At 40.8% G+C, this 14,247-nt stretch overlaps 2 protein-coding genes across 3 annotated transcripts in view; one reads left to right on the top strand and one right to left on the bottom strand.

The window, feature by feature from the left end:
* Nucleotides 1–890: 890 nt before the first annotated feature.
* Nucleotides 891–5,757, bottom strand: LOC134497677 (microtubule nucleation factor SSNA1-like). 2 transcript variants are annotated; one of them, XM_063303492.1, is made up of 3 exons: nucleotides 5,598–5,757; nucleotides 4,889–4,987; nucleotides 891–1,468 (listed from the first exon to the last, which is right to left on the bottom strand). In XM_063303492.1, exons 2-3 carry the CDS (start codon nucleotides 4,912–4,914, stop codon nucleotides 1,048–1,050), a joined length of 447 nt encoding a protein of 148 aa, XP_063159562.1. In that variant the 5' UTR covers nucleotides 4,915–4,987; nucleotides 5,598–5,757; the 3' UTR covers nucleotides 891–1,047. The 2 variants fall into 2 exon arrangements, with proteins under 2 accessions (XP_063159562.1, XP_063159563.1); XM_063303493.1 differs by having other exon boundaries at nucleotides 5,603–5,757.
* WAC (WW domain containing adaptor with coiled-coil) overlaps nucleotides 5,154–14,247 on the top strand; it is a 40,884-nt gene continuing 31,790 nt past the window's right edge. Inside the window, exons 1-3 of the mRNA XM_063303487.1 lie at nucleotides 5,154–5,497; nucleotides 5,636–5,672; nucleotides 7,333–7,528. Coding sequence (XP_063159557.1) covers nucleotides 5,457–5,497; nucleotides 5,636–5,672; nucleotides 7,333–7,528 — 274 coding nt within the window. The 5' untranslated portion in view covers nucleotides 5,154–5,456. The remainder of the gene's footprint in view (nucleotides 5,498–5,635; nucleotides 5,673–7,332; nucleotides 7,529–14,247) is intronic.

Raw genomic sequence — 14,247 nt, 5'->3', positions numbered from 1 at the left:
AGAGTCAGACTGGTGTAGGGGTTAAGTCCTGGACTAGAAATGGGGAGCCTGTGAGTTTTAGTCCTCCCTTAGGCACAAAAGCCAGCCAAGTAGGAGTTGTACAAAATAAAGGCAGGATATAAATCTAACAAATAAATAAAATGTGTTTTACTTATTAAACTGTTGCACATCCAGGCACTGACCATATTCACACATTACAGTAAACCATTAACTATGGCTTACAACTAGAAACAGCTTAGTTCACATAACACACTAAACAAAACCTAATTGGCCACAGTGAACACACTTAGACAACACACTAAACATGGCCTTGCATTATCCAAACTAAGAAAGTTACCTTCCCAGTCCTGCTTTGCCAACCCTTCTCTACAAGCCAGCCAGCATTTGGGGTTTTCTTTTTCATAGTACAAAAAGTCAGCAGTGATCCACCAAAGGTAAGATAAATCAAATGTGGAAAGAGAAAAATGGGGTGCTCTCCCACTTCCTCTACATTCTCAGTTTACACCTCTGCACGTTTACTGGGAACAAGTGGGGGAAGGCTGACCATAAAAGGGTTAAATACCTTGCCTCTTCCTGGGGAACTATTGAGGAAGACTTCTGGCACATCATCCCTCAAAAGCAATCCTATGGGAACGACAAGCCTTTATACACTAAATGCTGCTTTCACTTCCAAAAACTGGGTTGGATATCCCCAAACTACTGTCTTCCCCAAACTACTTTCCAGAATTAATGCAGTAATTCATAGCATTAGCACCTGAATTACATCTTATTTTAACTAAAATAAAAACATTTGGGCTTCACCTTTTTATTTGGTTTTGTTAGCACAACAAATAATAGATTCTAGAACTTCGGATTTGAAGACTTTAATTTTCAGTAGCTTGTCCTTAGCAAGTTCTCAGAAGCTTTATTTCTACTTATTACTTTAAGAAGTACTTTCCATTCACATGGATAAACATCATTTAGTAAAGCAACTAATAGAAAAACAGAAGATGGCATTTCTCATATAATTTTGTGCCAACTCTAATGTTGGTTTAGAGTCCAAATATCTCATGGTAATTCACTGCACTGCTTTTTCAGTGCTATCATTTTGTCTAAATTATCTGTTTCTGTTTTCAAAACACTCAGCAACATTCTAGAACTGTCCAAAATCTTTTCATATGCGAGTCCTGTTTCAGCAAGAATTTTATCAAGCCTCTTTTGTGTGGCATTTTTCCAAGCCAAACTTTTACATACATATTCCAGTTGTTTGGATAACATCTCAATTTCATCCTGAATCTTAGTCTTGTCTTCTACCAGTTGTCCAATTTGCTGGTCTACTTCTTCTCTCTGAACGCATAAGTCCTCCATATACTTCACAAGTTCATTATTGTAGCCCTGGAGAACAGCTCCCTGGTGGGTCATCCTGTGGACTCTGCCCTCCTGGGGAGACAGTGTCCTTTCTTCTACTGGCTGTATCCTCACCAATTTCCTATATTCATTTAAGGAAGGAAGGAAAGAAAAACTGCTAACTATCTTTTAGCAACCCTACATTGTACACATAAGTTTAATGTGAAGACAAATAATCCAGAGAACTAAAAGATGATTAATGAAATCAGGTTTAGGAATTTCCAAGGATCCCATTTCTGCTTTAAGTCTGACATCCAAGATGTTTCCACAACTTAATTTAGTAATTCATATTATTTTAAGTCTGCAATCTGAACTGTTACAAGTGTACAAATAACTGATTCTGCATGAGAAAAAGAATGCAATTAAGTGCTTGTTGACATGCAATAGAGAAACTAACATAGAAGATAATTTAAACAGGCAAAGCAATGAAAATATACATTTTCTCCCATTATTTGCTCTCTTGCCCCATAAAGCCCCTATGAGTTTTCATGAAGTCACCCATCTCTGCAGATTAATATGGTCACTAAGTCGTTCTGTAGCTTTATACAGGCTATTAAATACAACCATGCCCTCAAATCTCTGGAAAACAAATTTAGTTTGAAACCAAACTATACACCATAAACCTGAGACTCCCAGGCAGGGCAGGCCTGGGAAGTTTGAGTGGTGGGAGGCAGCAGGACATGACACGTTGGTAGATGTTGAGGGGAAGAGGTGAGAGATCCACACCATCGTACCCTACTTAAAACTGCCTGGCTTTTATTTCACTTAAACCCCCAATAGCCAAAATAGTCCAAGGTTCATGGCCAGTCTAAAGCAGCACAGCAGAATGTCCCAAAGAAAGTGATTTGTTCTGGGGTTAAACAATTTCCCCCCACCTATAGTGTGCACACCTATAGTGCCTGGGGAACTGAGTCTTTCAAAGCCATCTTTTCCCATCAAGCGCTCTCCAGGTGGTTGATATGGCTGGCCAATAGGTTCCCCGAGATTCAAACAGCCCCCATCCTCTACAGCGCTGGTGTTTCCAAGGGCCCTGAAGATGCGGCTCTTTGTCCAGGCCTTTGGTGAGTGCGAATGAAGCCCCTTTTCTTTGTTCCCATCTGGGTATGTTTTCTCTGCCATTTCTGCTTCTTTGGCTGGGTTGCTTTTGCATTTTTCGTGTTTTTTTTTTAAAAAGTTTTTAAAATGTTTTTAACAATTTGTAAACTACCCAAGGTCACTGGCAGTTGGGGGGGGGGGTATATAAATTTAATAAATTATTATTGTTGCTATGGAAGATTGGTCTAAGCCTCTGCTTCTGTATCCTCACAACACCAGTCTATCTCTACAGATATACATGAGGTAAACAACTTTAAAATTACAATCCAAAACATGCTTCCTAGCAACTCAACTGAACTTTACTTCTGACGTTTCATAAACTTCACAAGTTTATGTTTGTTAGCCTCCAGTGTGCTAATCTAAAGGGAAACAAGAATAGAATGGGAAATAAATTTGTACTCTGGCTTCTGGCCCAACGTTTCAGCTACTTGGACTAGAAGACCAAAGAATGCTGTGCTGTCTACAGCACAAAAAAGACGGCACTTTTCCTTACATCTACACCCTGTACAATAGCCAATGAGACTAGCAGATGAATCAGGTCATAGCTTTGCCCATGGCAACTGACTGCAGAAAGGCAGCATTAAAAACCCAAGCCAGACCAAGTGGCAGATACAGTTCTGCTCTTCAGTATCTTAATGTTGCTCTCTGCCATCTGAGGCAGTTGCTCTCTAAATAGATGGGCAGTGAACCTGAGATGGCCAGACACTATTGAACTACAACTCCCAGCATCCCACACCATTGCCATGCTGGCTGAGGTTTCTGGGAGTATTAGTTCAACAAAACTAAAGAGCTACACAACTCACCTGAGCTAGAATCGTATTGTCCACAGCTTCAGGTATTGAAGTATTGTCCACATCTTGAGGTATTGCTACTTTTAAAATAAAAGCCTAATATTTGCCATGCTTTTACTGAACTGCCACGGAGGAGCCACTTTTAATTTTGCCTATTTTTCTGACTTATTTATTTCTGAGGCAAGGAGAAGCAAACGGGGGGGGAAAAAAGGGTTGGGCTTTGGGAGGCGCAGTCAATTTGGCAAGTTCAGGAGAACTTCATGAGAAATGTCATGTCTCTTCTTTTCCGGCCACTGACAAAAGTGAGGAAGGGCCCGCAAGCACCCTTTCCCCTTTTTCCTCTCTGCCAAGACAGCCAAAGGCAGACATGGGGCACGATGTTGCAGTCAGCCGCAAATGCCCACAAGGCCGAGCCGCCGCCTCCGCGCTCTTGGACCCAGAAGACGCCGCCGGCCTCCCAAAACAGCCTGGTTTCCAGCCTCGGGGGCGGCGCTGCGGCGGATCCTTCGGAGGCGCCTCCCGAACTGGCCACTGGGCACTTCGGGGGCAGGGAGAGAGGCCTCGCGCGAGCATCGGTGCCAAGCGCGGCTCGGAAACTCCGTCTCCGCGCCTGCGCCCTGCTGAAACTGACGGCGCCGCGAACTTTTGGGGGCGCCGCTTTTTCCCCAAGCAAACCCCCAGCAAGCCGGACCCAGCAGTTTTCGGAGCGAGGTGCACGGTTCACCCCCCACACTCCCACCCCTTATGCGCGGGGCGGCCAGCGTACAGCGCCACCTTATGGGCGTTTGGCCAGAAGCCCCGCTGGAATTCAGGAGCGCCGATGCTTGAAATATTCGTGCATCGAAGGCTCCTTCCAGACGGGCTGGATTACAACTCCCACCTGCACAGACATCCAGGTGGCTCAGGATAATGAGCTGCAGTCCAACGAGTGAAAAGCGCGCAGAGTTATGACCCACTTTTCGAACAGGACTGCGCTGTAGCGGGCATCGTTTATTTCAATTCAATCTGTATAGACCCCCCATCTCAAGCCAGTGACTCTGGGCGGCGAACAATCATAAATGAATCGTCCCGGACTCCGTTTTAGTCTCGTCCCAGACGGCTTTCGCAGAGGCTACAAAAGGGTGAGAACCGACCGCAGAGAAGCGGTCCTGGGTTAGAACGAACGAGAAAATAAATAAAGCCAGATTCATACCAAAGGCGTCACTGCTTTGCCATCCTCAGCCCTGCTGCAAGTGTCTCTGGCCCCGGTAAGTGCCGCCTTTACCCTCGAGAGAAGGCAGCGCGTTTGAGTTAGGGAGCGAACGAGAGAAAAAGCTTCCTCAGCCAATCAGTGGGCCGGGATTGCTCTACCTCTACTGCCCGCCGCTCTCGGAGCATTCTTGGGAATTGGTTTTAGAAGAGTCACGAAAATTGCCGATCGGAGCCGCGATCCTCGTTTCACTTACGGAAACAACCGAAGCATCAGCGGATACGGAGGCCCGGCGGGAAACACGCAGCGTCGGGGAATACCGACGTCGCCTCAAAGCGAGGGCTGTCGGCCTGACGGAAATCGCCGATGTGTTCCGAAGGCGCGGTCTCTGAGTCGGGAACCGAGGGAGCGAGCGCGCAGGCTTTACCTTTCACGACAGGGGATTTCCGGCATTGAACGGAAACGGCCGATGCCTTTCGAAAGAGAGGCTCTCAGAATCTGGAGTGGAGGTAGGCGGGGCCTAGGCCTAAGAAAGAGGAAGGAGGTTGTTATTAAAAAAAAAATCAAAGGGGAGGAGTTTGGTCGGAAAGAGCCGACCACAGCCGACGTTAAGCGAAGGCGGTGGCGTCCCAGTTTCCCGGATGTAATCGGACGGCGGTAGTGTTGGGAGCAGTGGCTGAGGGAGGGGGGGGAGGCAGCGGCGGGCGAGCGAAGGCGGACCGCGGAGGCGGCGGGGACGTCGTCGTCTTCCGCGCTCCTCTGTGTGCGTGTTCTGCGGCGCTGCCTCTCCTCCTCGCGGGTGCGGAGAGGAGATGGGCCCGTGAGCGCCGCTTCCTCTCACAGCCGAGCTGCCTGAGCCGCCCCTCCTCCCTCCCTTCCCCTCCTCTTCCCCGTCCCCGGTCGGAGCGCTGCTTCCCCCTCCCCCCTCGGCGGCGCCCGTGGCCCGGCCGCGCCCTCCTGGTCCCCTCAGTCTCTCACACACAGGCCGGGCATTGATGGTAATGTATGCGAGGAAACAGCAAAGACTCAATGATGGGTAAATACCCCTTTCGCGTCCCGCCCTCCCCGACTGCGCCTCTGTCGCTCTCCCCCCCCCGCCCCTCGATGCCAACCGCCAGTAACGGTCGCTCGCTAACGTTACGTTTCTGTCCGTCTCTCTCTTTTTCTCTTCCAGCTGTCACGACCGCAAGGGGGACTCGCAGCCCTACCAGGTACCGACTTCTTCGCCCGCCGCAGTCCCCATATTGAGAGGCCCTGCGGCGGCAAAAACTAGAGTGTGGGAGGGCGAGCTAAACTACTCGAGCGCAGGCCTCGGCCGCCGCTGCAGGCCGCGCACGAGCCGCCCCTTCCCCTCGCTTCGCTTCGCCCCGCGCGCGGCCGGCCGGGGGAGGAGGGAGAGGGGGCGGCTGCGGCTGCGGCTGGTTTCCTTCACCGAGCGCGGCGCGCCTGAGGAGGCAGCCTGGCGGAGCAGGGAAACGAGGCCTAGGCCCGATGCGGGGCGGGAGGACGGCATTGTTTTTTTCTCCGGAGGAATCCGGTGGGATGGCGGTAAGGCAGCTCCGGTGGAGTCTAAAGAGGGCGGCTGTTTATAGCAACTCTTCCCTAAAACAATAAAGGGCCCTGGGCCCCTGACGCGCAGCGAATAAAGCCCGTGGGGAATTCTAGGCCTTCAAACCCCCTATTCGTACAGACCCTGTAAATTGGGGGTGGTGGAGGTATTCAGGCAGATGTTGGAGACTCCTAGGAGAGTGTGCCCCAACTTTAGCTTGTACTTGCCTTTTCTTGCCACTCTTACTCAACCCACTAACAGAGAATGGGAAGAATGGGATGAAAATAGATTACTTGACCCTTATGGTACTGTCAGGTATCAAGCAGTTCTTAATATTTGGAGGCTGTACTGGCTGACAGCCTACCCTGTGTAAACATCCACTAGGCAAAAGGTGTATACTCCAAAATAATTCAGATGAAGAACTGCTAACCAAGGCTTTCTGTGTTGTATTTGGTACACCACAAAGTGGTTTTGCTGTGAAAGTACAGGTGCAGCAGTTGCTACTTACCTACACTGTATTGCTTTCATAGTCTTCAAGAATGTATTGAATCTCTAGTCTCTCTGAATAAATTCCATTTTTGTAAGCTATATAACTGCTGTCTTCACAAATGAGATCTTATTGATTAAAATTAAGTATTTTTGTAGTTTGGGTAAACTATATAAATAAGCTTTTGATAGAGACAACTTATCTTAAAACCACCATGAAATGCCTCTTATCTTACTGCGGTATCATCTAGGATTTTTCTATAGCAATGAACAGTTATTTGTTAAACAGAGGTTTGTGTTGTAAGGGAAAGATCATGAATATATATTATATTTGTGTTACTGAAGTTTGCTCTCTTAAACAGCTAGATATACTCCAATGTGTTACTCTCTGTTAAAGAGGATGGCATACAGATTACTGTCTGATTTTATTAAGAATCAGAATTTTAAATGCATTATTTTGAATAGATCCCATTGATCAGTGATGGAGCTCATTCTCAATAGAAATAAGAATCAAACATCCAAAATCACTTGCTATGAAATTTTTAAAGCAGTCAAGTATTGGGTCACATTCTGGATAACTTGTTAAGTAGATCTACAGATTATTTTGGACAGCTGCAAGGCAAACTATTTTTGAATTGTTTTGAATTGAGTTGTTTGAAAAAGAAATTGCGATACAGTGTAGAGATTGTGTGTCAAATAATACTAACCTAGAATATGCCTACTTATATACTTTCAATGTCAGATAATACATTAAAAATCTGGATAATAAAAGCATCCATTCTAAATTCTAGGTATAATCCCACAATTTAGAAATCTCTTCTTGTCGTTTCTTACAGGCTCTTAAATACACATCGAAGAGTCACCCCAGTGGTGGTGATCACCGGCATGACAAGATGCGAGACGCCACAGACCCTTCACCGCCAAATAAAATGTTGCGGCGATCCGATAGTCCTGAAAACAAATACAGTGACAGTACTGGACACAATAAAGCTAAAACCATTCATACTCACAGAGTTAGAGAAAGGGATGGTGGTGAGTTCCTTTAACTTTTATTTAAATATTATAATAGTTGAATCAATTTGCCTCACCATTATTTCACCTTGGCACACCACCACATAAAATACATATGCACTACATAAAAATGACCGTTTTTTTAATAGGTTTTTCATGGTATTTTTATTTTCTTCATCTTTATCATAAGCAGATAATTGGCTTTTTATATATTAGAAATGTATGGTCTGGCAAGCTGAGGTGTTCCCTGTGACGTCTCCATCTTATTTTGTGTGTGTATGTTTAATGTTTTTAAGTTATTACTTTTATAGAATTCCTTTGACAATAAATTCAATAGCAAGATATATTAGCACATTACAGCTAATACCAGCCAATACGTAAAATAGCACTGGCTATCTGAAAAGCATAGCTTTTGACAGTGGAAGAGAATTCAGAAAGCATGCTCACCATTATTTTGGGAGCTATTTAAAAGTGTCCAATATTCTGATATTTTCCACTATAAAAGCAGGCTAGAGAGTTGCTAATTGCAGGTATGCTGCCTGAGAAATATGGTACATCCATTACATAGGATAGAATGGGCTCTTACCCTGATCAGTTCAGGCCTGCTGCTTTAACTGTTTGGAAGTAAATAAGGAGAAGTTTAACTACAGAGTTCTTTTAATCATTGGGCTTGGTTTAGTGTGTAGATATAAAGCAGCATTCTGTGCTGTATGCAGCAATCTGTGAATAGGGGGTTTTGTACTTAGTAGCAATCTCTTGGGTCATAAGCACTGGTAAAATCAGAAGATTTTTTTGAATTCTTCAGTAGATCTTTTAATTGCTATTTCTTAAACTTTACTTGCTGCTTCATTAAATCATTTATGCTATTTTATGCCTAAAGAAGCAATTTTCAACTCAAGTTGCTCATAGTATGTCATAAAATGCAGCTATTCACTGTTAATCAGAAAATTAGAAATATTTTACGTATACTTCATTTTATTATAATCTGTTGGCAATCTAAGATTTTGCTAATTTACTCTTAGAAAAAAATTGGTTAAATCTGAAATATTTTCAAATCTGCCTCAGTTCCCGTTTAAGATTACTGTAAAAATTGTATATACTATGAAAATACCTTGTACCATGTAAGATCAGCAATTGTTCTGAGTTAGGTAATAAGAGAGGAGGGCTGAGTTTGGGACTCTGTAAAGTAGTGGCTTTCGACTGGTGGTTGATCACTTAAACTAACGTGCGCTTAAGGTAACACAATTTTCCCTGTTTGTGTAAATAACTTTTTTTCCCCAGAGTAGGGAGAATTATGGATATGAATGAAGAGCAGGAAAATAAGAGTGAAAAAAAAAGCATATAGTTTTTTAATGAGTCTTATGTTGTAGGTTAGAATTTAAAATAGGTTCTAGGATTTAGGAACTCGAAGATGCTTTCAGTGGTATAAAATTAGATATTTTGCTATACAGTCTTCCTTGGAAATATTACTTTTTATTTATGTTTCTATTAGAAATATAAATAAAATCACACTTGTCAAAGAATGTGAATAGATTCCTACCCTGAGAGTTTTAGAACCTAGAAAATAAATACAAAGGCAACAAATTATAATAGGGAATTGAAATTGACTCAGGGTAGATTGGGCTGAGTATGAAGTTATTTATTACATGTATTTAGGCTGCACATAATATGGTATGGATTGTGCCTGAGACTTCATGAGAATAGTGTAATCAATGAAATATTTGATTTACATTTGGATTCTTTACACTGTTCAAATGAAAATTGAATAATTATCTTTGGGTTTGTTTGTTTATTTAGGTTGACCCACAGTAAGTAATGCACATCATAGGTAGCTTAATGAATCAATTTATGAAAATCAAAAATGTATTTCTATTTGTACTTTAAGTGGAGGCCACCTATCTTACATGAGAACATTTTGGGAAATCTCAGTTACAGAAATTCAACTGATGCTTGCTTCCATTCTGTGTCATCTACCACAGTAATATTGGAAAGGAATGAAATAAAATTTCATAGCTTCCAGGAAGGACTTAACATGCTGTACTTTTGTTTAAGTAATGTGAATTGTGGGGCACTGTTAACATTTGTTGTTGCAACTGCCTAATACATCTTCCTCCCCAGAAAAATTAGGAAAGACTTACTCAAGAGATCATGTAGTGTAGCTGAGAGGATATTGAAACTAGAGAGATTTGGTCTCAAAAACCCCACTCAGCCTTGAAGGAATTTATCTCATCTATATCCAAACATTCAGAGGTCTAGAGACATTAAGAATGGAGTTACATTGTCGCATGCTATATAGTGGGCTTTTATAAATTGGATAAATTAAAACAATCTTACACATTGGCTTGTTGGCATAGTTATTTGTGCTTTACAAATACAGAAATATTTCCACGAAGCCTTTGTTTATATACATAAATTTTTAGTTGTAATTTGATTATAGGGGTTCTTTTGCAATTGGGTTTGATGAGTATATTCTACATGTATTCAGGTAAGGGATATTTCAGATTATTTGTATTGTAAATAATTTGCAAAGATTGTAATATAGTTTGAGATTTAAAAGATATAGTTTGAACATACTCCCCAGGGATGGGATAAGCAATAGTTCGTTTGTGATCAGATGAGTTGGGTAAAAACAACCTGGGAAGTAACTGCTCACACTTTTCTGAAGACCCTGAAAATGCTGTGTGACTTAAAAACACAAGAACAACTAACTGAATGGCTGTCTAAAAAGAGAAAATAAACAAAATGTGTTGGTATTGTCTTTAGAGCATGGGTACCATCAAATGCATGGTGAAGTGCTACAAGAGGAAAAATCTTAAATAAGAATTTTTGTACAACTTTGCATAACCTAATTACTTTAATAAAAGCATTCCTTCCAGTGTCCTAAATAAATTTTTCACTAGTAGACAGCAATTTTAATATTGTATTAAATGTAATTATTTAAATAAGATAAATCAGGACATTTTTAATTGATAAGTCCTTTAGCTGGATAGCAGAACCTTTGTAATGATAATTTTAAGTATAAGTATGAACTAAAGTTGTAACCCTATACCTGACAAGCAACACTAGGATTTACCTGTCTAATTGAACCCTCATCAAAGCCAGGGTAAAAAGATAGTCGGGCTACCCATACATCTAGCACCTAGGTTGCAGATAGTAGTTAAATGATATTATCAGAGTTAATGCTGCTATTCATACTTTGTTTATGCAAGTTATACTGTGTGCTTATTGTTATACTCTGCCTCTAGTTTTTGAATCAATATCAGTGTTTTTCAATTCAGAAAGAAACCACATAATCTGTTAACCAATAAGTGCAAACTTTTGCTATTGTTTGAAATGAGCCTTGCTAAAAAATGAAGTGTTTAACTTGTCAGTTCAGCTAACCATAAGAATATTTCTGTTTTCCTTTACCATTTACCTTAACAATAGGAAGGGGCATATTTGAGTTTTTCTTCAAAGTTTTTTATGCATTCCCTCAGTTAACCTTTTGGGTGTTACATAGTGGGCATGGCTGAAGCAAGTAATGGATTGAATCAGAGATAACAGAGAGTGGGAATGCTCTTCTTCTCTTTTGGAACCCTCAGCGTCTTTCCCAGTCAGCACTCTACTGGGATAGGGACAGATACCTGTAATAATGTATTGTATGTGGTGTTGAATTTAGTCCAAAGGATACATGTACTTTATTTGTTTATTTATCATATTTATACCTCACCCTCTTTGTACTCTTCTATAGTTAGAAGTTGCTACTCTGTTTTGAAGTTAAAAACTTAAGTTACAGAACTTAAATATATTCAGCATTATAACACTTTCTTTAGTCATTAATATAGAGTATGTATACATTAAAATAGAAGTAAATGCTTAGTGACTTTTGAAAATTAAGTAATAACTTCTACAATGCCTTTCCTTAAACTGGGCTCCTCCAAATATGCCGGAATTCAATACTACGTGAATATGTCCTTACTTACTGGGGATAATGGAAATTTTAATTAATATCTTCCCTGTACTAAGTTTGGGAGGGCTATTCTAGAAGTTCAGGGCTGACTTGATAAAAGTGGATTGTCTGAGGTTTTAACGTAAGAGATACTGTATTGGAAGAGGATTTTAAAGGTCAAAAGGCACAATGCTGCAAATGTGTTTTTTAAACCCTAAAAAACTGCTTATAAAGCAGAGAGGTAACGGGCTCACTCTGAATCAGTAAAAGTTGTTAGAGGAAGGAGTCAGGGAATTTTGGCATCTGTTGTGAATTATTCCCATTGACATCAAGGGAGCAGTAGTAGTCCCTTGTTTAAAATATCAATCAGTTTAACATCACACTTTTCTCTGGGGAAAAGTTCTAGAAAACAAAGTGGTTGTATCCCAATTCCAGACAGTAACTAAAGAAATTATTGTTTTGATACATTACAATTCCCATTTTGATCTGGCTTCAGGAAAGAAATGCTTTGGAGTATTGTAGTAGAGGACTTTAATTGGAGGAGTATAGTCCTAATGGACATGCTGTGTTTTCAGGGACTCAAGAACAGAAGTGGACAATAGACTAGAGAAATAAAGTGATTAATATAATGGAGGACAGCAATGACTAATTTAGACAAAATCATGAAAAATAAGGATGTTCCAATTGCAAGAAAAAAATCAAAATAGTTTTCCCAGTGGTAATTTACAGCTGTGAAAGCTGGATATTGAGAAAAGTGAGAAAAAGAAGATAAGCACCTTCAAGTTAGAGTGGAGAAAGTATGACATGGGTTGTAAGAAGAACCAACCAGTTCCAGAGGGAAAAAAAAAGACTGATTGCTCCCTTGAGGTTGATGATCAGCAAGCAGAAACTCACATATTTTGGAAGTGTGAGACAAGAGATTAGGAACTGAAAATAGTTAGTTTGGCAGTGTTAAAGAAAGTTTTAAAAAATGCACAGATAAGGTATATAGCCAAATAGGGTTTTGGAATCTTCTTGGAAAAGCTATGGATTGTTACTGGAGGAAGATTGGGATGGCAAGCATTTGTCCTTGAGTTGAGCCCTGCTAGACTTCACTGAAATAATAGTGTAATTCTGGATTACTTATTCAGGTTTGGCTTAAAAGCCTTGTGTCTCAGTGGATCAGGCTTTGACAGGATTGGTCCACAAGGTGTTGCTGGTGATGTTTTATTTCACTTCTTCACTTTTAGAAAATGCCTTCAGGTTTCTATTTCTCTCCAGTGTTGTTTAGCAGCTACTGAAAACACTGGGGGAAGTTATGTGGAGATTTGTACTATTAATGTAACCTCAATGAAGGCCCCAGATCATGTAGGTTGCTTTGTTTTCCACATATTGTGGAATTTGGCGAACACTGAAACAATTTGGAGAACACTGAAATTTTAAATAGGTGTCCAGGGGTGGTTTGGAGATGCATAAAAATTAAGATCACGCAAGGATGCATTGGATTGTAAAGCTAGCTGATCAGGATGAAACTTTTGGTCCTCAGTGAAATTACATTCCCCTTGAAACGCTAGGTTTGCAATGATTATCTGTTTTGGTGCTTAGGAATCTTTTTTATTAGCTTAGATTTTTTTAGTTCTGCTTCTGCATAGAACTTGTTTTTGATGTGCTTGTTGAATCTGTACTTGATTGCATTAGATCCTGTTGCTGGGGCAGGGGAATATGACTATTATGTGGATAGCAGGAGACAGAACTTTAGTTTTAGATGTAGCATTAAATAAATCTTCCCCAATAGTTTTGGACTGCAAATCCATCATCTTTGATCTCTGACCATGTTAATTTTGGCCTATGGAAACTGTAGATAAAAATAATATAAAGAGAAAATACATCTCAAACTCATGGATTTCTTTTGCATGTATCTAACACTGATTTAAGCTAGCCAGAATTTATAGTAGCATCTAAATTGGGAGATCTCTAATTAATTTATTATGTAGCTTACTAATTCAGAAGAATATATGGATTGCTCAGTTCTGATTGGTAGAAAAAAGGTCCTTTAGGGCAGCCTTTCTCAACCTTTTGACCCTGGAGGAATCCTTGAAATATTTTTCAGGCCTTGGGGAACTCCTGCACATTCAGGCTCAAATATAGGCCAGAAGTTACAAAATTTACTATATTTGTTTCATATGTAGGCCTGTATATATGCATTAACAGTGTTCTTAAACTAAAAATAAAGAGTGAAACTTACCTCTTTAATGTGAAGTCCAAATCTGAAATAATTCTTTAAATAAATCATGATCTTCCAGGGAACCCCTAGTGACCTCTCGTGGAACCCTAGGCTTCCACAGAACTCTGTTTGAGAAACCCTGCTTTAGGGTGATGTGAAAGAGAAATGGCCTATATAAAGATTGAGATTGAGCTAGAATAAACTTGCAGAAAGTAGAAGCATGGGATATTTAGTTGTGGAAGTGGTTAATCTGAAATACTTGAAAACAAGTGGTGCCATATATTCTATTAGTCCCTTACAAAAGTGCATTGTCAAATGGAATACAAGGAGCATAAAACTATATGGATACTTGGAAAACATGCTCCTTGGCTTCTCTGACCTTAATATGTATGTTTCATATGCATGTGATTAAAGCACTAATTAAAATTCAGACACAGAATGGGTAAACATTTGTTCAAGTTCAATTCTGTGAATATTTAAGTAAATATATATTGGAAATCTGATCTCTGAAACAAAGAGATGGTTTTGACTGTCAATATGAGGGTTCCTGGGCCCTCTTATCTTACATGATAGAATTATTCTCAGAATTTGAAAATGATATGATGAAGC

Source organism: Candoia aspera, chromosome 4, assembly GCF_035149785.1.
Source record: "Candoia aspera isolate rCanAsp1 chromosome 4, rCanAsp1.hap2, whole genome shotgun sequence".
Classification (NCBI taxonomy): Eukaryota; Metazoa; Chordata; class Lepidosauria; order Squamata; family Boidae; genus Candoia; species Candoia aspera.
The sequence above is the reverse complement of the archived record's forward strand: the minus strand, read 5'-3'. Positions and strand labels throughout refer to the sequence as shown.